Source organism: Polypterus senegalus, chromosome 8, assembly GCF_016835505.1.
Source record: "Polypterus senegalus isolate Bchr_013 chromosome 8, ASM1683550v1, whole genome shotgun sequence".
In the NCBI taxonomy this organism is placed as follows: domain Eukaryota; kingdom Metazoa; phylum Chordata; class Cladistia; order Polypteriformes; family Polypteridae; genus Polypterus; species Polypterus senegalus.
The window spans coordinates 42,752,945-42,777,709 of record NC_053161.1 but is presented as its reverse complement, the minus strand read 5'-3'; the positions used below and the strand labels follow the sequence as shown (position 1 = coordinate 42,777,709).

General features: G+C 36.7%; 1 protein-coding gene across 6 annotated transcripts in view; it reads left to right on the top strand.

The window, feature by feature from the left end:
* The window catches only part of magi2a (membrane associated guanylate kinase, WW and PDZ domain containing 2a), a 1,205,404-nt gene that overhangs the window by 1,136,907 nt on the left and 43,732 nt on the right, over positions 1-24,765 (top strand). For all 6 annotated transcript variants that reach the window (XM_039761046.1, XM_039761045.1, XM_039761048.1 and 3 more), the window contains 4 exons: positions 1,388-1,577; positions 8,432-8,651; positions 9,759-9,902; positions 19,260-19,398. In XM_039761046.1, coding sequence (XP_039616980.1) covers positions 1,388-1,577; positions 8,432-8,651; positions 9,759-9,902; positions 19,260-19,398 — 693 coding nt within the window. The remainder of the gene's footprint in view (positions 1-1,387; positions 1,578-8,431; positions 8,652-9,758; positions 9,903-19,259; positions 19,399-24,765) is intronic.

Here is a 24,765-nt window from a genome sequence, read left to right as displayed (position 1 = left end):
TGAAGCAGCTCACATATGCTTGCAACCCGTGATTTTTCTTCTTTTTTTTGCTTGGTCTTTCAAGAAAGTTGACAGGTTCGATGGTGAAATTCTGAATTCACTGGCAACATCTTTTTTCTTTTTGCAGCAATCAAGAACTGCAAAAATGTAAGGTTTTTTTTTTTCTAATATGAACTGTTATCATTTTTTCGTTTCTGCTGTTTCTATAGGAGGGTGACAATGAGTTAAATTCAAATGGATGTTTTTCAAATGTTGACGAGCAATAAGCAAAAGGTATCACTGAAAACTGCAGGAAACAAAAAAGGCAAAAAAAAAAAAAACAGTACAAGGAAAGTTCGAAGAAAAATTACAATTTTTCTGTTTGGGGGATCATTGTGCAGAACTGAGCTGTGGCCACAGAACTAACTGCTCAGTGGATGATTCATTCAGGCATTTCAAAGTCTTTTGGGCACTTCTTTGTAATGAAAGTATCTGCTGAAGTTACTTTGTAGTAACGAGATTTCTATAGACTCGTGCCATATGGGGAAACTGTAGGGACCATAAAAAATACTTTGTTGTAACGAACATTTCATTGTAAAGATATTCGTTGTAACAGAATGTTACCTGTAATTTTGCATCCATGATAACAGTTTGCGTTGACCTTAATGCTATGCATATGTTTTTCTATATGTACAGTACCTCTAAAGATATGGCCTCCACCATGTATTTTTTCTCCTGATGTTCTGATAGATGTTAGTCTTCTAATAGTTTGAATAGCTCTAGTGGCTAGCAGTAACTGGAGTGTTTTTGAGGAGTATCTAAACCAAAATTATGGGTACATCCTACTACATCATAGGAATTTTTTTTATAGGTCACTAAACACCAAGTGAAATACATTAACTAAGATATGTATTGGAAATAGCACAGCAGCATAACACTCAATAGCCATGACTCTAATGTTTGAAGGAATTACAATGTCCATCGCTGTCAACTTTTTAATTATTTTTTGCAGTTGCTCTATATTTAATTGATAACCTATCAATCACTGTGGTATACATTTGGACACAACAGATTCACTGTTCTCTTTTGACTGATGCAACTGTAAATCTCTAGTGACATTTTCTGTGTTATAGCATGGCCTTTACAATATTGGTTTGTTCTACAATATTTTCTTTCAGATCAATGAGAAAAACATATTTTCAGTACTTGGTGTTGCTCATACAAGAAATAAATGATAAATAAGCCATGTTTAATGCTTTATAGATTACTGTCAGCATCTTTTTTCTTTAGTGCATTGCATGCATTAATGTGAATCAAAAACATTACACAGTCTTTATAACACAAAAGCAGCTTTTTTCTATTGTCTGTGGAGAATATGAACAATATTTCTTTATTTTTTTCATCCCAGAGCTCAATAGCCCAGCATCAGCTGCTAGCTCAGAGAAGCAGAGCCCTATGGCACAACAACACAGTCCTGTGACCCAGCAGAGCCCTGTAGCGCAGCAGAGTCCCGTGGCCCAGCAAAGCCCAGCACCTCATCATAGTCCTGTCTCACAGCTACCACTTCCACCTGTACAGCTGCAAGGGCACGAAAACAGGTAAAAAAAACTGGGGAAATAAAAAATAAGGCTTTCTTTATGCTACCTTACTATACCTACAAATTCAGGGGTGTTTTTCATGGGCACCTTTTTATTTTGTTTCAAAAATTGCTGTGAACTGTTTTTCCTGGAAGACTGTACTTTCATGTTTCATGAGTGCACTATGCAAAATAAGGTCAGTGTTCTCTTGATAGAATTATATTGCCTATTTGGAAAAAAATCTTCTTTAGGAGCAGTAACAAAAAGTTTGAGTATTTTATTTTGCTGGGCATGCATTATTTTAGTGTTATTCTTAGAAATTACGGTCAAGCGACTACTCACACTGTGTAGTAGAGTCACTAGCTGCATATGTGCTTAAACAGTACAAGCATGTTTGGTCCAATTTACATGCTATGATGTGGGTCCTCAGACTATACAGTATATATGCATGGCCCCAGCATTGTTGACTGTTGCTGTACTGTGCTCTGAAACTGAAAAGAAAAGGTGTAACTTTTGCGAAAATGAGGGCAATACAGTCTGTGTGTTTTGCAGAGAGAATTGGAGGTATGCAATCTTATGTAATTTACAGTTTCTTTTGAATTTATTTTGGGTTCTTTCATTTGCTGTTAAGTTAAAGGTGTGTTGCTATAGAATAGTTAGCTTTTTTAAAATTTAAAAGGTAAAAATTAGCATGACAATGACAATGTCCAATGTACAACGTACTATGGTCACTTCACAATGATTTTATTGAGAAATTTGATGGCAACATTTGAAAAATCGGGGAGTGACACTTCTCACACTATGAGACAGCCGACAGAAATTCTTCCAGTTGTACAACAGCCCAATTGTAATAAGCAGTCCCTCTCATATTGCATGTGTAACAATGGCTGATGAAGCTGAAAACTGCAACTGCAAAACATAATTTTAATTGTGATCTGCTTGTTTTTGGAAATTTGCTGTAGTACAAGATAATTGATGTTGAAAGTTTCATCTTTCTTTGCTGAGCTTGTCACATCACATACATGACTGGTACATTAAAACTTTATTCTTATAAATAAGAGTACAGTGATTCAAATCCTCACCAGTGTTCATTGTATAAAGGAAATTAAAAAGCATTATGAATTACTTGTATTAACTCAAACTATTTCACCGCTATTTGGTGGTTGTAAAGACTACCATGTACAGTACAATATATCACCATGTTGATTGCATTCAAGCTGAAATTCAGTTGATTGTTAATTGACTTGTTAAGATTTGACATACCACATTTTTTTAGCAGCTGGCATTGTAATGCTGTTCTTTGTTTTCTGTAAAACATCAAGAAGAAATAGTTTGTAGATTATAAGGGTGACATTTTCAAACAGTTCCACAGTGTATGAAATAAGTGGACAGGAACAATTAAAAGTGGGCGCTACTGATTCACACTACCATCATTGATGTTCTGACTCAGCACGTTGACGATTTCATAGACATCTATCTGGAGAATAAAATGAGTATGAATAACTGGGCACTAATCAATGGTAAGTAGCCTGCTGATCCCAAGAACATTTGTATTTGCCTGCTCAATTTAAGATGAGACCAGTTTTGACCATTGAGGCTTGGATTGGCCTTGCCCCACCACACAGCACAATTTGTTTGGTTTTCGTTAAGCCAAAATTACATTTTTTAGGATTTTTAATGATTCACACTTTTTGGAGGTTGTGGAGCATGGTCAGGAGGTGTTGCAGATATTCCTCCCATATGCAGGAGAAGGCATGGTGAGGCTGTTACAATCTGTCCAACAGACACTTGAATGTTGCTGGTGCCCAGTGCAAACCAAATGGAATCACACAATGCTACCAGTGGCCACTAGAAGTGCTTAACACAGTTTTTTCTTTAGCTACAGGGGTTACAGGCATCCGCCAATACCTCTTTGTCATATCTAAAGTTGTTAGGAGATATACATTTCCGTGTTTCTCATTGTCACCCTAGGCATTGGGAACGCATCAAATTTATAAACCTGATTTAGCCAGCAGAAAACATTACAGAACCTCCTGGACCTGGGTACAAGAACAATAGCACTTGACCAAGAGTTGTTACTCTCTAAAGTAATACCTAGTTATACCATTTCTTTTAAATTTCCTGCTCAGCTTCTTTACATTCAGCCTTGTGTAGCCAATAGAGATGTTCTCTTGCAATTACTCCTGGGTCTGTCTGTGATGATGATATGTGAAGTCAAGTTTGTCCATCCTTGTTTGGTATTGATAACATCATTCACACACGGAATTATTTCCTGAAACTGAGATCTTTGCTCAGGTATCAATGTGTCCCCAAAATTTAGAGAGTCAGCAAAGAGGTTTAGGGTATTAGACACAGAGAACCTTGTATACCGTCTGTCTGTTCAGAGCTTGAGTAAATTACATGGTAAATCTTCTCTGGCATCCTCCAAACTGACTGCTTTACCAAATAATCCACTAAGCCTTCCACTCTTTCATGAGGATGAGGATCCTGCAAGCCAGGTTACCCTCGGGGAATTGCGCCACTTGTCCTTAGTGCCATAGCTGAAGCTCCCTCACAATACAGGTAATGTGCCTCATTCGGGACTCCATGAGCAACCACTCATTCAACACAAAGTCAAACCAGCAGTAGGATTTTATAAAGAGACACAGTACCAAAGGAGTCCAGTCTTCATCTCAGATCACTGGATAGCGTCCATGTCTCACAATCATATAGCAAGACTGGAAGCACTTGGACATTCATCCTTTTTTTATAAATATCAGGATGCCCACACACCCCTTTCCAGCGTCCTCATGACCCATGCTCTCCCAGTCCATCTCCTGACTTCATAGGAAGAGTCACCAGAGACATGAATGTCACTGCTGAGGTTAGTAAACTTCTCAACAAGGTCGACACTCTCTCCGCAGGCAGACAAGAGGTCATTAAAGGCCTGGATCTTGTTTTTTTTATCCAGGGCCGTTCGCAAGCCCAGACACTCAGACTCCTAGCTCAGTCTCTCAAAAGCACCGATCACAGCCTCCATTGATTTAGCGAAAATCACAGCATCGTCAACAAAGTCAAGATCAGTGAATCTTTCTTCACCAACTGATGAACCACAGCCTCTGGACCCCACAACCTTGCCCAACATCCTGTCCATGCAAAAATTGAACAGAGCAGGAGCAAGAACACACCCCTGATGAACCCCAGAATCAACTGGGAAAAATGCAGAAGTTCTGCCTCTACTCTGCACAGCACTCACAGTACCAGTGTACAGGCTGACCATGATATCCAGCAATGTTGAGGGGACCCTGCGAAGTCTCAGGATGCCCCACAGGGCAGCTTGATGAACTGAGTCAAACAGTTTATGAAAATAGACAAAGGCTGCAAAGAAACTCTGCTGATATTCGTGTTTGCACTCCATGAGGACCCTCAGTGCCAGGATGCAGTCGATGGTTGACTTCTTAGGTGTGAAACCAGACTACTCCGGTCTCTGGTTGGTGAACACGAATCCTATTGAGGATGGCCCTAGCCAAGGACCTTACCCGGCACTGAGAGCAGTATTATCCCCCTGTAGTTTCTGCAATCCAGGCGATCACCCTTCCCTTTCCAGATAGGGACAACAAGTCCCATTTTTCAGTCAGCTGGGATGACGCCAGTCTCCCAAATAGAAGCAAAGGTTGCTTTCAATGCCAGGAGGATAGCCTTACCACCAGCCTGGAGAAGTTCACCCAAGGTACCACAGATCCTTGCAGACTTCCCTACCCTCAGCTAGTTCACCACCTGTGCAGTTTCAGTGAGATTGGGTGGTTCACAGCTAATTGGAGGATCAGCCTAAAGAACCGTGGACCCAGAGATATCCAATGTCCTAGCCGGAGGATCAGCTTTAAACAGCTGCTCAGAGTAGCTAGCCCAGCAGGTCACAACTGCAGTATCATCCATAAGTATCGTTCCATCACCTGCCCTGACTGCGACTCTCCAAGGAACAGATTCAGATGTGCATAAAGCTTTGATTTCTCTGTAAGCATGACGTGGGTCACTTGACCATAGATGTTGTGTCACTTGCTCACAGATTCCTCTAACAAACGCCTCGAATCCGTCCTACTCAGTTCCCAATACAGACCGGAGTTGCCATCAAGCCATGCGCTGCAACTCCTCTCGATGATATCCAGAGTGCCCTGTGAGATGAAACACCTCCTTTTGGGAACACTGGTAACACAACCCTCAGCAACCTTCAGGGTCTTGTCATGGTCTCCTACATCACATTAGGATTGGCAGTCACACCCAAATCCGTAAGTTCCTCACACAAACTATGTGCAAACCCTGCCTGTGTGTTCAGTATTTATACTGAGAGGAGGGAATCAAAAACATGTTGAGATCCCTGGGTTGGAATTTGTGGCATGTGGTTCCTCAATTGTATAGCCTCGCCTTGGTCCTTTCTGCAGCTTCTAGATGGGTGAGGACTATAGGGCAGATATGTTTGAAACAGTTGTGCAATTGCACTATATATTCTAAAATGTTGGTAATCTTATTCATCCCAAATCTCTTTGACCAGATCCAGAATACTCCTCGGCTTTCTTCCGTCCTACAGCTCAAATGGGGAAAAGCTCATGAATATCTTAGGCACCTCCCATTAGGCAAAAACATGCAGAATAAGTTGATCTCAATCCTGTTCATCCACTCTGACAGTTTTTCTTTTAACATCTGTTTAAGTGTTTGATTGAACCTTTCGACCAGACCATCTGCTTGTGGATGATAGACAGTTGTTATCATATATTTAATGCATAGGAGGGTGTCTATTTCTTTACATATTTTCAGCATAAAAGGAGTGCCTTGGTCTGTAATTATTTCTTTCATGGTAACACTCCAACTAGTCCTAGACCAATTGCTTTTGCAATAGCCAGATGCAACAGAATGGATTCATGATAATGAGAAGCATAGTTGACGATTACCAGGATATACAGTATTTATGTCCCCAGGTAGATGGCTTGAGGTGTCTGACAATGTCTATTCCTATGCTCTTGAATGGAACCTCAGTAATAGGCAAGGGAACCAAAGGCACCATTTGGCACCTAGTTATTTGTCATAATTGACATTCCAGGCAGGATGCACAAAACTGTTTGAGCTCCTTATTATTCCAGCTGTGAAAAAGTATGCTTGGGTCTTACTCAAGGGTTTTATCAAAGCACAGATGTCCACACATTAGGTGGGCATGTGCCAACTCGCAGACTTCAAGGCAGTACTGGCAAGGGATGAGTAGGGATTGGTGTACTGTTAGCCTATACTGAAGTTCATTTTCGAAAATAAAATACAGTGCTGTGGTCTGGAGTTTGAGGTGAGTGCACTGTTTACAGAAACAACTGCATTCCTTATGTTTTAAGTAATCATAATTTAATTTTTCCTATTTAAAAAGACAAAAGAAGTGTTTAAACTAAGACTGTAGGCTCAATAGAGGATCAGAAGGAGGATAGACAAGGTTGTCTGACAAGTGTTAGGTCATCCACCTCAGTGGCAGCTGTATACACGGCATATTGTCTTTCAGTTTGCATTTTTGAATTCTCACTTTCCTTATTGGCCATTCAACACACCGTACATGAAGTGGACATACCTTGCTCGACACCAGCAGTCAGGACTTCCAAGTATGGGCTTTTCTGCAGTTTATAGACATCACGAGATCACTCTCTCTTTTTATTGGAGCAGTCTCTACCTATTATGATGGTATGTTGAGGACTCGGATACACTGCAACCCACAAACATTTTCCTTGCCTCAGGAAGAAAATCGAGCAGTCTGCCATTGGATAGTTGTGAGTATCTCCGTGTATACTGGTAAAGCTAGTCTCATGTTTAATACACTGTTGAATTGGCAATAGTAATGTTGCTGCTGTCTAATAAAGCAGCTACAGTGAACTCATAGCAACACCTGTGTGGGACAAGTACCTGAAGGAGTCCAAGTGTGCACTTTCTGTGTAGGGCAGCCTCAGCAATTCATTGTGCCTTGACCTCCACAAACTATCAGTATTCAGAGTTAGGTAACCTGTTCGGTCAGCACCTGCACAAATGCCACAAGGTCAACATCCTCCAAGTATGTTCTGCCAACTACACCAATTTAAATGTGACTCTGAGACTTAGAAAAAGAGTTACTGAAGTGACCCTGTTTTTTGTCCAAAAATGTTGTATTGACATACAATATGTCAGTTCTTTAGCAGACATCCATCCTTCACAAGTTCTAGGTCACAACTGACAACTTCATCTCAAGTCAGGTGGTTTTTATGGAGGCAGAGGCAGAAGAGGTGGGATAATGAGTGGAAGTGACATCGGAGTCCCTAGGATAAGTCTTCCGCTACTCAAGGGGCAAACGAAAATCGGGTTAAAAGCAGGTGTTTCACTCAAACTGTTCCCCGTGTTTTTAACCAATACCATACGTGCAAGGCAAGCCCTGTTATGTATGACAAAAGATGAATGAATGGATATGTGGATGATACTTATTTACTGACTCACTTTGTTAATTCCAAGTTGAAATTGCAATGATCCTGGACTTTTTCTTCTAGTGTTCTGATTTAGACTTATTTAAGGTCCATGTCCATTTGCTATGATGTGTGTAGCATATATGTATGTGAGCTTTATTATCTCTGCTTTGTATGGTTTGCTAATAATAAGATATAATTTAGGAATTAAAGCACTTCACCTTTAACTCCACTACCACCTACAGTCATAAACATCAAATGATCTTTACAGACTGATTCACAACAACATACATGCATAAAGGTAGTGCAACTGATCTTTCTTGAGTACATTGAAAACAAAATGAAACATTCTTATGCCATCCCAGGATAGGTTTCTTTTAGATATGGCAGCCTCAGTTAATTCTATTAAACAACTTATGTGTATGCTGTTTTTTTTAGTTACAGGTCAGAAGTGAAAGCGAGACAGGACGTGAAGCCGGACATCAGGCAGCCTCCCTTCACTGACTATCGGCAGCCTCCTGTAGATTACAGACATCCTCCAGTAGCAGATTATCGGCAGCCGCCTACGTTGGATTACCGGCAGCCTCCACTTTTAGATTACAGGCAGCATTCACCTGATGCTAGGCAGTTCCCTATACCAGACTACAGGCAACCACAGGTAAAAAACAAAATAGATAAACAATATATATTGAAATTGTTCCCAAATTTAGTTTTCGGAGTAGGTTTTCCCTCAGTGATACACTACAGATAATAAACAAAAGCACCCAGTGTTAATACTATAAGGCATTAGAGCTAAGTGTTTCAATTTGCATGCAGAAATGTTATGTGCTAAAAGGCATTAATTTGTAAAGAACATTTTTGTTACTAAGGCATTTATTATTCAAGTCAGAAATGCATCAGTTGGCTTTCAAATAGCAATAAATATTTAATGGAAGGAAAATGAAACTGCATGTGATTAAATATAGTGTGTAAGGGCCATTTGAATGATTCCACTGTATGTTCTAAATAAAATTCCCCCCGAGACTCAATTAGTTATTGAACCCTTTTAAGCCCCAGAGTGGACAATGCAGAGTTTAGAATTTAGATTTTGTCTAACAGATGCATTGGGCAAATTTTTGCCATTAGCTATTAATTTAAAAAAGAAGAGTCCAACAGCTATAGATATTGTAACTGAAAAAATAAGAAATAAGCCAAATATTATCATATGTTGACTCTTCTTTATTTGTTTAGCATTAATATGTTGTAGGAAATTTAAAACTTAAAAAGATTATTTTTAAATCTTTTTGTCAGATGCTTCTATGGGGTACTGAAGTATTAATACAAGCATGTCATAAGTTTCAATGGCTTTTATTGACAATTACATTAAGTTTATGCAAAGAGTCAATATTTGCAGTGTTCGCCCTTCTTTTTCAATACCTCTGCCATTCTCCCTGTCATGCTGTCAATCAACTTCTGGGCCAAATTCTGACTGATGGCAGCCCATTCTTGCATAATCAATGCTTGGAGTTTGTCAGAATTTGTGGGTTTTTGTTTGTCTTGAGGATTGACCACAAGTTCTCAATGGGATTAAGGTCTGGGGAGTTTCCTGGCCAAGGACCCAAAATTTCAATGTTTTGTTCCCCGAGCCACATAGTTATCACTTTTGCCTTATGACACGGTGCTCCATCATGCTGGAAAAGACATTCTTAGATGGTTGGGAGAAGTTGTGTCTATATATATGTATATATACTGTGTATATATATCTCCAGTATTTCTCTGTTAATAGGATTTTGATTTCTTCACTGTGGAGCTGGAGAAAAGTGTGAAAGGATTTGGATTCAGCATTCGAGGCGGCAGAGAATATAAAATGGATCTATATGTTCTTAGGCTTGCTGAAGAAGGACCTGCAATAAGAAATGGTCGAATGAAAGTAAGTTTTATAACTTTTTTTGTTGGAAATAATTAATCTTAATCTACTTCCGTTTGTTTTTATTGTAATACAGTATGTCATCTTTCTGTTTTTCAATGTCGTTTTGAATTATCACAACACTTTTCTTCCTCAGAATGCTCTCAGCTTACATTGCTTTTTTAGGAACTTCTAAAAGCAAGATCCACATGAATACATTTAATCAGTGGCCATTTTTAACTTCATCATATAGTCAGTTTCAAGTTTCGTACTCGATAGAGTTACTCAATGGGTAAAAAATGTATACCATTAAATATATTATAAGATGAAGTATATATTACTATAATGAATTTCAATGTCATGATTCCAGCGAGATGTGATGTCCAACATCTTCAAATTCTGTACCACTTCTACATGATAGCTATTTATATAAAATGCAAAAGTGATCGGAGTTCTCTAGTTCTTTTGTTTTATTAGGATTTGACTTAAATTATTTTCAGTACTCTAATTATCTTACTCTTCTATGCAGACATTTCATTATCTGAAATGAGTACTGTATGACTGCTACATGCAAGAAACTTCAACATTCTACCAAAGGACAGTGTGAAATGCAGTCATTTGTGCACAACAAGGAGGGAACTGCATTAAGATACAACCTAACAGGCCTTGATTAGGATGAGGGACTTAGAGATGCTCTTCTTCAGCTTTACTGCCACTCTCATTAGGGAGGAAATCCAATAGCCTATAGAACAAGAAATGATTGGTACCTAAATCTGTTTTTATAACTAAGTAAATGAAATATCTCATCCACAAATTTAGTGAAAGACCCATGGCGTCTTCTGCTTTATATAAAACTTTAATTCATGTACGGCACAGTGAATATTCTGATTTACAGTGGCATGCAATAGTATTCGGTCCCCTTGAAAGTCATCATAATTTTCTGCATGACACATATTTATCCATTAAGTATTTTAATGTGAACTCTTACGCTATTTCAATACATTTCCAAAGTCAAAATAAACACTTTTATGTAGATATTTAACTAAAGAAAAGCTCAAAAGTTAGTGTTTGCATAAACATTTGAACCTCTGTGCTTTGGAAGCTCCAGGTTTACACAAATGTCAAATTAACCACAAATGACAGTCATTTGACCATAATTAAACATAATTAGGTACTACTTGTGAGTCCACTATATCTCCCAGGATATAAAAAAGCACCCTTTTTAAGGGTCATAGTCTTTGCTGGACAGTCACTGCAAAAATGAAGACAATGGAGCATTCTGCTAATGTGAGAAAAAAAAGTCATTGAAATGCACAATGCAGGAAATGGTTACAAAAAATATTGAAGAGTTTGAATGTCACATTGGATCCCTCACAAGAAAGTGAAAGGTTCATCACATCATGTAGACTCTTACTAGAACAGGTCATCCTTCAAAACTAAACATCAGAACAAGACGTCAGCTGGTGAGAAAGGCTCCTAAAAATCCAACCATCACTCTCAGAACTCTGTAATGCTCTTTGGCTGAAACTGGAGTGAAGGAGCATGGGACAATAATTTCAAGAACTTTCCATAAAACAGGCCTCTGCGGGAGTGTAGGTTGAAAGAACCCATTTGTTAAGAAGGTCTACATAAACGTTTGTATAGAATTTGCTACAAAGCAAGTAGAAAGACCCAGTTAAGATGTAGGAGAAGGTTTTATGGTCAGATGAGACAAATTAGAACCTTTTGGCAAGACTTCAAAGAGACATGTGTGGTGTAAAACTAAGACTAGTCATGTCTGCTATGAACCTACGGGTTGGGAGAAGTTTCATCTTGTAACATGACAATGAACAAAAGCATAAAGGCAGAGAGACACTGAAATGGCACAAAAACAGAAAGGTGATAGTTTTGGAATGGCCAAGCCAAAGCCGTGATCTTTACCTTACTGAGAATCTGCGACACTATCCAGATGTGCCATCACACCTATCTAGAGGATCTCTGTAAATTCTGCCAAGAACAATGGAGCGGAACCACTCCTGAACAATGTGCAAAACTGGTACATACTTGCCAGAAAATAATTAAGGCTGTTATTGCAGCAAAAGGGTTCTTGACAAAGTATTAATGTGGAGGGTTTGAATTCTTATGCAAACACTATCTTTCTTCTTTCTTCTTAAGTTAAATATCCACAGAAAATGTTTAACTTTAACTTCGGAAATGTATTGTGACAACATAAGAGTTCACATTAAAAATACTGAATGAATAAATCTGTACAAATCTTTTGTCATGTATAAAATTATGATGACTTTCAAGGGGATTAAATACTTTTTCATGGCACTGTATATATAGTGTGTAGTACTGCAACCCTACAGGACTTTCTTAGAGTCTTAAAATAAAGTGGCATTGCAAGTCCTTAGCACAGAGACCTGTTGTCTCTGTCAGAGTATTTGTTTTATTATACTGTAGTACTCTTGGTGTTCTCATTTTCTGCAAATATTTAAAACGTGTTGTGGTTTTTGAATGCATGTATACTTTATATCTACAACAATGCAACACTAAACCCTCATCTTCTAATGTGGTTTTCATTATGCTGTTGAATTCCATCCTACTGTTCGCAGACTTTCAGAAAATAACACTTTCTTTTGTCAGACAAGCTTACATTGAGACATCTTGATCATGTTGTTTGATTTAGTCTTAGGGTTTTCAAGCTTGTTGGAAAGTACTTACATTTTAACCTTGTGTGAGCAATAAATCCTATTTCTCCTGGGTGTCCTCTGATTCTTTTTCAGCATCAGAATCAAGTGCTTTATGGCACTTAATCTGACTATATCCCACTTTAAATTTCCTTCAGTTCTTGAGAAGTTATTCTTACTTTTATTGTGTGTTTTATCAAGCTTCTGAACATAGTAGTTTTTACTGCAGATTTCTACAACATTCTTGAGATTGGAAATCTTTATTAAATAATATCTGCTGTTTAGTTATGATGCCTAGACAAATATCTAGTTTACTATATGTACAAAAAAACACCTTTGAGAAAGGGAATGAATAAAGACAGTGCTTTTCACTCCTGCCTCCCATTTTCTTGCTTCAAATTTTAGACCTTGTGAAGAGTTTACATGTTTCCTCTGTGTCAATGAGACATTTTCCCATAAATCCTTAAAATGTATATTTTAACCAACTTGGTCCATATGGATGCCTATATGATCTCATATACGTGAGGTGCAATCTGTTGCTAGATCCCAACTCTGGGTCAGGTGCTACTGGGGTGGGCTGTAGCACCTCAGAAGCCTGAAAACTGATTGAAGTGGTTTTAGTAAAAGTCATGCTTTACAAAAATAATGATTCGCTCCAATTACTCAAAAGTGCACCTACCTCTTGAATACATGAATTAGTGAAAAAAAAAACTTTTTTTCCATACTCATTTTTTTAGCAAGTATGGTAATTCAGCTGCAATTGGAAAATGACTGAATTATAGTGAATTGACCCTATAATTACAAAAATTTTTATTTTCTTACATACAAAAATGCAGATGAATATAGCTAGTGTTGATCGGCAAAATTCACCAAAGCATTTTTCACAGTGAATATACTGTGTTCACAGGTGACCTTGTTGGTCGAATATCTTTCTGGAAATTCATTTTGTGGCCAGCTTAAGCAAACCTTTTTTTTCCAAGCACCCCATGATGATTTGCGAGGCTAGCGTAACATCAGAGAGCTGTAAAATCTATGTGCAGATCTTTCATGTATGCTCACTGTAATGTAGGGCATACATACAGGGTGCGTTTTTTTAAATAGTGGGCAAGTAACTACTCACACTGCCTGATAGAGTCGGCGGTTCTGTATGTGCTCAAACTGTGCAAGATTGACATGCCACAACTTTGGTACTTAGACTGTTCATGTTCACGTACATGGCCCTAATGGACAGTTTTACCAATTCAAAAAACACGATGGAAACAAATTTGTTAACAAAAAAAAAGAAATGCACTCATGCAACATTATAAAATCGTCTCATTGCAAATGTGGCCATCACTGGGTTGCAAGCTCACAGAAGAAAAATGGCATTTTAGCTGCTGAGATATTCTGAAACTACCCCCTGTGCCCATCCACCAAAGTTTTTGATGATACTGGGTAATATCTTTCCTATCTCTAACCACACTCGTTTCACCAAGGGGAAAACTCGCTTTTCCACTCTTAGTTGTTTTAACCTCCCAAACCTGCTTTTAGACTTTGAAAGCTGTATGTGGGTGAATTTAAAACGATGAAGTTCCCAGAGCCACAAAAATAGAGAAACATTGCCAGTTTTACATCCTACATGTGTTAAAAATTAAAAAAAAAAACATTTAGTGTTTTCATTTGAGGGTCACATTCACTGACTATAATGAAAATAATCAAATGTAATACCACAAAATACATAAAACTGATCCCCGTACACTGACAGCAGACAACCGCATGGCTAATTATGCATGCAAATTAGCCCTGTGTGCAGGTGCTATTCCCAAAACAGGCCTTAAAGCCCCCCATCAGAAAACACAGGACACGCTGTGAAATAATACAAATTATTATTTTTCACAAGGCGTTTCTTTGCTCTTAATGGAAGAAGAAAGTGTGAGACATCTGCAGGGATACATGGGAACAAAGATGTTCCTGCTGAGCCTGGAGGTCCAACTTCAAAGCAAAGACTGGAACATTCCAGTCTCACCCAGCCACTTTGTGACATGTCCAATGTTTATTTTATTTACTTATTGCTAATTTGTGGCCATGTTTTGTATTTTATTTGTGGTATTCATTCCGTCTGTGTGTTTTTGTTTTTTGAAGCAAGGTGGATAGCAATGCAGCCTTACATCTCAGAAAATATTTTTGGCCACAATAATTGGTTCAGCATGTCTGATGCGCTTTTCCCTTTTTTTCACAGTGAAACATGTAGCCTAGAGTTTGACTGTTCTCTTTATGTTCACTTAAGTTTCTTTCCTCATTGATGGTTAAGTTGTTGAGCTTCTTGGAACCCTCATGTAAGCCTGCAGTACTGAATGTGAGCGAGTGTGCGTATGTGAGATGAAATCCTTTTTTGTACCTGCTGCCACCTGAGATAAGCTCCAGCCTCCCAATTACTACAAATGGAATGAACTGTTTACTGGTCATTTACATGATGAATTTTCATGTGGTTACATTATCCAGCCTCTTTGTGCTATTTCTGTTTAGCAACAATGGCTAAACTGCCTTTTTTCTTTTTAATTTGTAATATTTGTTAATGCTTGGTAGAATATTCATCTGTTTAGAAATGCTCAAAATCGAGTTTTTCTTGTATTGATTTTTACTCATGGCATGCAGCTTGGAGGCCGTGCTTTTATTTCTGATGATGTTGTTATAAGATGGAAGGCTGTGCCAAGACTACTAAAAGGCAGGAGGAAAATGATCTGATTCTTTTAATGATGATTGACATTCCTTTTGCATTGATTCTGATGCGTTACTTAGCATGACAGAGCATATTGCAAATGTAGTCCATTTATGTTTTCATTGATTATTTGACTTTGTGTGACATGACTTTTCTGGGAACAATATAATGCGTCTATGCAACAAATGTAACATGAAGAAAGTAGCAATAGGCTTTAAATAAATCTTTTGGCATTAGCAGAATTGCATGTCTAATCTGAATCCTGATAAGCCAGGAAATAACTCATGTATTTATCAATTAGCTATGTAATTTGACTGAATGCTGGGCCTATGCACAGTAAACATACATTATACTGTACTACACAGCTACCACAAACTCGAACATGTTCCAATCCAAATGTCAATATGTGCCGTTACACTGTATTTCTACTCAGCAATAACTATGTCAGAGTTCTCAAGGACACGCATAACAAGGGTCATTTTATGAAAGTAACAAGTGGATGTACCTTAAATCTAGAGTTTGAGATGGGCACATTAAAATGTTCCATTTACTTAATGCAGGCCAACTATGAGAGCAACAGATGGGATCCTGTCACATGACCCAGTCTGCCAAGAAATGTCAAAATGAGACAGACATTTCAGGACAAATTAATGTCATATTAATCTAGGGGAAAATAATAAGAATGTCATTGAAGAAGGTCACAAAACCTTTTTCAATGTGCCTAAATAATAACTGACATCAGAATGGGTTTATTTTTGGCAGAAAAATGCAGCTATAGAAACAATATAAAATGGAAGATGGAATTATAACATTCCATTAATTATATAAGACACTACAAGAGGAAAAGACTTTTGTGAAACACTCATTGTTTTAAGATTGTAAGTGTAGATGGTTTTGCAAAGCAATCCTTCCTATCTTGTTTTCTTGTAAACAAGACCTGCTTCTTGTTCTTATGGACGTTTGTATATCCTTAAAATTATTCCCTGCAAAAGAAGGACATAATCTGTGCAATTGAATCTATCTATCTATCTATCTATCTATCTATCTATCTATCTATCTATCTATCTATCTATCTATCTATCTATCACATATTTATTCCAATTAGTAAGAACTTTACATTCTTCAATATTCACAATTTCTTTTGGTGTATACAGTCATGTATTGTAACAAACTGCATATTTTTTTAAACCATGTGAATCTAAATCCTAATCTCAATGTATTGGGTTCACAGCAGATTTTGCATTTATTGAAGATCTATAGATTTTAGTAAGGCAGTAGTTTTTGCCTTATGTTTAAATTAAAATGATTATAGTTTCCCTTTCCTCACAGCTGGAGAACTTATTTCTTTTCTTGTGACATTTCATTTTTTTTTCTGATTCTGTGTTGTAAAGCATATTCAGATGGCTGCCTTTTTTGTTTTCACAGTAACAACAGTTAATTATAACTGATCTCTTTTTCAAAAGTGTTCAAAATTGTAGTTTTCAAACAAGATTATTAGACATGTTTACTTCAAAAAGTTGAGCCATTTGATTTGAACGTGTGAAATCAGATATAATACTGCTGTGCCTTCAAAACAGAAATAGTCCATTACTTAAAAAAGACAAACTAATCTGGCTTTTGAGAGAAATACAAAAACCAATATCAAAACTTCATATTATATTATTATTATTTTGGAAAGTAGACACAAATGCACACTCATGTTTTAAAGTAGAACTATAGTCAGACTGAGGTTTCAGATTAAATTCTAGTTCACCCTTCCTCCTTATTTAATATTTTCAGTTAGGGCACTGAGTACATATTGATAGATGTAGTATTTACTGTATATATACTGCATATAGAAATAATCAGTTTATGAACAGCATCATTTTTCAAGTTCTAATATCATAGAACCTTAACAAATGGGCCACTAACAGTTCTACGCCCCAAAGAAGAACAGCTTTCATCACAGTACAGATATAAAAACATTACTTTAATATTAAATGAAGTAGTTCATTTAATACTGGATTGTATTGTGAAAGGCTTGTATTGCTTATTTATTGATTTTGAAGAAAACAAAGAAATAGTAACAATAACCATGGCATGCTGATACCTCATTGCTCCTGAATTCAAATCCCAGCCTGTTGACTTCTGTGTGTTCTTTCCATGTCTGTACATCTCTGGGAACATCTTTTATTGTGACATGTCCAGAAGGGGGGCATGTTCAATTAACTGGCACATATAAACTCACCTCGTATCAGTTAATGTGTCCTGTAAAGGCCTGGCACCCTGTCCTGGATTGGTCCAGGCCTAAAGGATTGGCGTTATTTTTACCCTAAACTGAACAAGTGAAGTGGAAGTTGGATGGTTGGATGTTTGAGATAATCTAACAAAAGTTCTGCCTCAACTGTAGAATTTATTCTGGAGAATTAGTGCTTAAATTAATTTCATAAGGCTTTTAGCTCACTAAAAGGCAGATTTGATATGTACAGTGCACATTCTTTTTCATTCTTCAAATAACGAATTGTACTTTTCCTAAAAGATATTCCAGTGTATTATTTGTGGGAGAAAGAAATGTGTGTCATTATGACTGGAAAAATATTGCCAGAGACAATTTTTTAAATCTACGCATCACTCTTAATCTGCATTCTAAAATATTAACTGTACAATAATGAACTATGTACATTACTGATAAAAAAAAACATAAATTCGACCTCCAATTATTAACTTTTTTCTACAGCATTATTAATTTTCATGTTTTGTCATATATTTATACAGATTAGGCACATAATGAGAGATATACTCATGGCAACACTTTATACTGTAAATGGTTTTGTGTTGGATATTTTACAACAGTGGGAATGAATAATATATTTGTAATGTCTAATATCTGGTATTTACCCAGAATGGAACCGCAATTTGCTCAATGGGAAAGAGGGATTTAAAAAAAAAAAAAATTATCCATTTCCATTGCTTTTTCAAGCCACTAATTAAAACTGACTTACTTCATTCTGCCTTTTGGGCAAATAATCTCAATAACAAGCTACAAATCTGAGAGTGGTTCTTTAGAAAGGCAACAGTTTACTCTTACAGTGCATACTTCAGTTGCCTAACTTGCTATACAATATTGTATCTATCGAGCCATTCTTCCACTTTCATTCCTATTCAGTGCATATTTCTGCAGCACTAAGCTCACTGCCGGAATTGCTCCTGGACAGGTTGCTAATCCATTGTGTGAGTACACTCATATATACTGTACAACCGCTGGACCAATTTGGAGTCAATACTGGATATGACAGGAAAGGTGAAATATTTGGAGCAAATCTAACTGAGACCAGGAACAACATGCAAATTCCATACAGAAAGTGTTTGGGCTGGAACGTGAACCCAGGACTCTGGCGCTATGAGACACCAGCACTAACCACTGTGTCATCATGTGACCCTAGAGTATTATAAATCTAATATAATATATTTAATTATAGTATAAATAAAATGAATATGTAATGACATGCAGCAGAAACACAATGCATAATATTACAGGAAATTTACTGTTCCTCCTATAAATCTGAACATATGGAAAGAATATAGACCAGTGTAGAATTGCCAAGTAACAAAATACATGCATGTTGTTTTTAGATTTGGGAAGACAACCTGCAGGAAAACCAGAAAGCCATGCAGGACAAATTCCCTGCAGATCATGATAAAGCCTGGAATTGAATTCAGTTTCCTGGAGATGTGATTCAACAGAGCTGACCACTGTGGTATCATGCAGAGTACAAGCTATTTTCTCTTGAGCCAGGACAGAGCTTGTGATCAAATTTAATTGTGAATCATTTTGCAATACTATCTGGTAAAGAAATCAGATTGTAACCTGAATTCTACTGGCCAGGCATGTATAGACCTCCTTTTGTCTAAATGTCTTCCCAGAGAGCCAGTTTGTTGTAATAATTCTGGAGTTCATAGATCATCTAAATTTAAATGAAAGCTTACATTATATAATGCCTTTGATGATATAACATAATATTTTATTTTTGACAGGTTGGTGATCAAATCATAGAAATCAATGGTGAAAGCACAAGAGACATGACACATGCCAGAGCAATTGAACTCATCAAATCAGGAGGCAGAAGAGTTCGCCTGCTACTAAAGAGAGGAACAGGACAAGTCCCGGAGTATGGTGGGTTTTCTCATTTTCTTGTTATATATTTGACTTTAGCAAGCACAGAAATTCTATATAGAACTATTATCTATTTAACTACATTTTTGTTTTCTTACATACTGTGTGTGTTCCTTCTTGCTTTTGATCTTTCAGTAGCCCTTGAATAACACTCAAGGTATATTTGAAATAGCTTGGTGTGGCAGCATCGTTGTTATATTAAAATTAACAAAATACCACATTTTCTCATCCTATATATTGTACTTTGTGCTGCATATACCTGTAGTCTGTAATATTGTGGTCAATACAACCTAAACATTTAGTTCTGGAGCACACATTTTTACAATGTTGTCTTTATGTAGATAGTATATGGTAGTTCAACTGCCATCATTTTTAGAATAAATTACTTCCTTGGTGCTATGAACTGAGTGCACCAATCTTGTATAACATACATTACAACCTCCTTTTGCCTCCAGAACAATTCAACAATACAATGAAAATATTCATTAGTGTATTTGGTCCATGTTTACTCAGTAACATCATGCACTTTCTGTTGTGCGTTTATACTGTGAAACTCCCATTCTACCTTATCCCATAGGTGTTCTACTGACTATACAGTAGATTAGGGATATGTGCAAGACACTGGAATAAACTGAAAGTACTGTTCATTGAACTAGGTTAAGATTAAATGAACTTTGTGATATGGTGCATTATATAGTACTATTGAACATGTCCATTTGAAACTGGGTAGACTGGGAAAACAAAAGGGATGCATGTTTTCAGAAACTATGCTTAAGTAACCTGTAATATGTACCAAGTAAATATCCCCTACCTCATTTTACTAGCACTACCAGCCTAAACATTCAAAGTCAAATGGTCTGATAGATTTAGGCCATTTATGCCAAATTCTGACCCTACCATCTACATGTTATAGCAGAATTGGCAGCGAGCCCACTGTAGCCTCATCTTTTTGTTCTTAGCTGACAGGAGTGGATCCTGATGTAGCCATCTGCTGCTATAAGCCATCAGATTCAAAGTCCAACACATTTTGTGTTTAGAGCTGCTGTTCTACTCACTGCACTTGGCACCAACAATCACACCACAGTAAAAGTTGCTTAAGTCACAAACTGTATCTTGCCCTTGTATATTGCCCATTCTGATGTTTGTTACAGCTAAACCTTTTTGCCTTGTCTCCAGGTAGAATGTACTATACTGTTTGTAGAGCTATAACAATAAGTTTGGCTGTTTCAAGGAGCAGGCCATTTGCATCAAAGAACAAATGTAACAAATAAAGTCTATTGTATGTATGAATTAACACCCTAATGAATATTTACAAAGAAAAAAGTTAATTATTATCATTGTCTTGTCAGATGCCTTACATTCTCCTGTTGGCAGAACGGGGACGTGTGCGGAACTGTTGGTGAAAAGGTGCCCTGTGCTTCACCCCGAGCATTTTTCCCAACCAAACATACCCCATGACCTCCTCCTGGTCACAAAGGAGCCCCATGCCCAGTTTGGTGGTGATTGGATGCCCAATGCAGATTTGTATGGCGGACAAACAAACATACATTGACTCTGCTTTATATAATAGAATAATGGAGCCATCGATAAGTCAGTTCATTGTTATTTTATATGGTATGTCACAGTGAACAGTCTCATAAAACATTTAGAAAAATAAAATAGGCCAACTACAGAACTGGAAATGTTAAAACAAAGGGAGACAAAGTGTCATCATTGCATTTAAAGATAATTTCCAGAGCATACATGGGTTCTTTGCCTGGATTTCATGTTAAGAGTATAACTATCAGGAGAGAGCTATAAAAAGAATATGTCACAAATGACTCATGGTAAGGCCACTAAAAGAAAAAGTGCAAACCAGACAGCACATGCTGTTCAGTTCCATTGGTTTTAGATTTTCTTCAGACTCACAAAATGCATTAGACTGATTCAGTAATAAATAAATAAATGCTCTGCTGCATTGATTAAAATAATATTTGATTATCCACACTACAATGCAGGACTTCAAAAAGCAATATGCTTTTAACAGTTCCTTGTCATTATTTGAATATTATACTGTGTGTACAGGTATCACATATTTCCAGGACAAAAACAGGATGAAACTACATAACACGACAACTGTAAAAGGCACTAGAACACCATCTTGTTACAGTTTTCCCTCAAAGAAAATAACTATAATTGAGTACAGTGTTTCAGTTTAACCTCATTTTTATAGCTAAATTTTAAGTTTCCCTTTATTCCGTGCTCAGTGAACTGGAACCCTGATGTTTAATAATGGAGCAGAAGATGATGATTTATATTTTAATATGACACTGTCATTACAGAGCTGTGTCAGTTCTGGACTTAATTCCATGGCACAGAGTGCTGCATTATAATTCAGTGCGCTATCAGATAATCCCTGAAAGGAGGACTCTAAGGAATGGAGGATAATTTGCATGTCTTGACAGTACCATTTAATAGCATAGGATTTTATGGCCCATTATAAGCAAAAAAGTGTTGGATTAAACTTTTTGACCACTTTTTCAAGCCATCCTTGTTCAAAGGTGAAATTTGAGTTTTAAATTTTGATATAGGTTTTTTTCATTACGTTCTGGAGTAATTTTGTTTCAAATCAAATTATTAACATCCCTGCCCAACTCTGTTCCATGCTGTTATACTATCCCTTGCTGCCTTTTTAACTGCTTATTGAGTTAGTGCCAATGGACTCATGTAAGGATTGATTATGCTTAGCTTCCTCATTCCCATCTCCACCACTGATGTCCTGGGAAAGACTCTCTCCTGACTTTATACATTTTTCATTTAATTACAGACCAAAAAACTTGGGTCTGGAAAAGGCCTTCATGTTGCATTCTAAAACACCTCTCTTTTTATCTTTCTCAATCACATATGCTCAATATATATGCATTAATTATTCTTGTGTATAATGCCACATCTTATAAAATTAGTTAATCAAGATAAAACTCATTTATAGGATGGCAGCAAGTGTCACTATATAAAAAAACAGCAAACATGTATACATGTGATGCTGATGCCAAGTGCAGTGACAATGGAGTGATGAGCCAATAACCAATATGGGTATTTCATTCACAGTTTAGGCTCCACCATTGACACGCTATGTAACCTTGACCAAGTCACTCAAAAGTGTTCCAGCTGTTCCTACAGACTGTACAGTATGTAAAATTGCACCATGTTCTTTTGATTTGTGGAACATTTCAGATAAAATTGTCAATTTGTGTAAAAATTGATTATTGCAGCACAAGTGCAATGTAACAGTTTCCTTTTCCCATTTTGATTTAGTCAAGTATTGAGTGGTTATTTATTACCCTTTATTTAGAAAATGCCTTTATCCAACATGATTTAAAAAAGTAAATCATAATACATGGTAAGTGATTACAAAGTACAATTTTTAAGGATCCACAGCAGTTTACAATCATTTTGGTTTATTTTTAATATATTTTTCTCATTTTATTTTCTCTAAATTACAAGTTTATTTTTCCATTCTCTTCACCTCGCCATTTATGATTAGGTGAAGTCATCTCACTGGTTTCTAAGGACACTTTCCCATTGTAGGGCTGCTGGCGCATGTGCATTATTTTGTGGTTTAGTAGTTATATTATTTAAGATCTGGCTTTTACTGTTATAGTTCATATGGTTGTTATGACCAGTAAAGAAGAGAATCTTAATGTTCCTCAGATATTTGATCAAAATTTAAAATTTCAGATTTCTGACTTTGCTAGTTCTCAACTTTAAGTTTTGGTTTTTCCTGTATAAAAAAAGGTTCTTTGATCATTTTAATCCCTTTTCCAATTACCACTTAATGATACTGCTTTCTGATTAGCAATTCCAAACCTCCGCCTCTTTGTTCTCTGTCAGAGAATACCGTTTACATTCTACATTAATGTATTTGCTAGTTACACAAACTTAGTAAGCATTTGAAAACAAATTACAAAGCCAAGAATAAAAAATATAGTATTCTAGTTAATCCCTAAATGAAAAACTTCTACTTGAACACTGTCAAAGTTACTTTATAGTTTACTGGGTCAGCACAGCCACAGATGTTCTAGAGACGATCATAGATATAAAATATCTAAGTGCTCTCAAGATGCTTTGTAAAAACATGTGACATCATGAAAAACCTGAATATCAGCAGTTTTGGAGTGGTTTGGAGGGCCAAGCTCATCTACAGTTTAAGATTGAGAACTGAGATGCATCAAAATTTAGCATGCTTGGGAAGATGTCAGAAAGGCCAATGCAAAACAGAGATTTCTAGAAGTGACAGAGAGACTAGAAAGTCAAAGAGAGAAAATGTACTTAAGGCTATCAGCTTGTTTGCAGCTTAGATGCACATAGTGGTGCATCTAATTAATGGTCTCATTGTACTCCCCAGAACTTGTCTTGCATCTGTCTTCACTTTTATTTATCGTTTGCTATCTATAGAAAATGGAGAACTGAAGTAATAGTCTCTCAGAATGTTTAGTCTCAACCTGGATCCATCTTGGGTTAGACTGACAAATACTGTAGGCAGATAAAATGTCAAGTCAATGATGCAGACATCTCCTTTCTGTTTCAAACTTGATTATAAAAATTTAGCTATAAAAATCCTGCTTCCTATACCTATACTGTAGGTTTGGAGTTGAGATATATATATTTGTTTATATGTGCATGTTATATCAAGGTGATGTTTAAAAATAGTGTCTCCAAAATACATGTATAGCTTTTTGTTTGATTTGGGGTATCCCCCCCTCTTTTTATTGAATCACATTCAGACTTAAAGGGAACAGCAATTTATGTGTACTTTTTCAAATAGTACAATAATGAGACTTTCTGTAAAGTATAAGAAACATGTTCCAAAGGACAACTGATAGTGTAGGTTTAAAAGTAATAAATGAATAATTATTTAATCACTGAAAGCCACAGACCTGGTGGACTGGATTTCTATGCATACATTTAAAGATTTACAAATCTTATCTAAAGGGTATTAGCTGTGAAATGAAATTATCAAATTGCCAGTATTCACTTCCTATTGGACTACAAGTTCACTCAATATTTGTTCTTGGAAAGTTGCATAAATATGGAGATAGTTACATTGACTAGAACTGCTTAACAGTCATTGTTAGTGACACCAATTAAAGTGACAAGCTCAGGTAGCTTCTGTACAGGAGTCTTCTTTCTTATTCTCTTTCTTGAATGTTTATTATTATTTTTGTTTCATAATATATCCCACAGTTCCTCAATAAATAATAGTTTAATGTAGGACAGCTAATAGATTTTGTACTCAGCTGGATAGAACGTTTAACAATATATTATGGAAAGCAAACTAAATTGTCCATCCAGTTTAAAAACCACTGGTGATATGAGAGAGCACAAGGC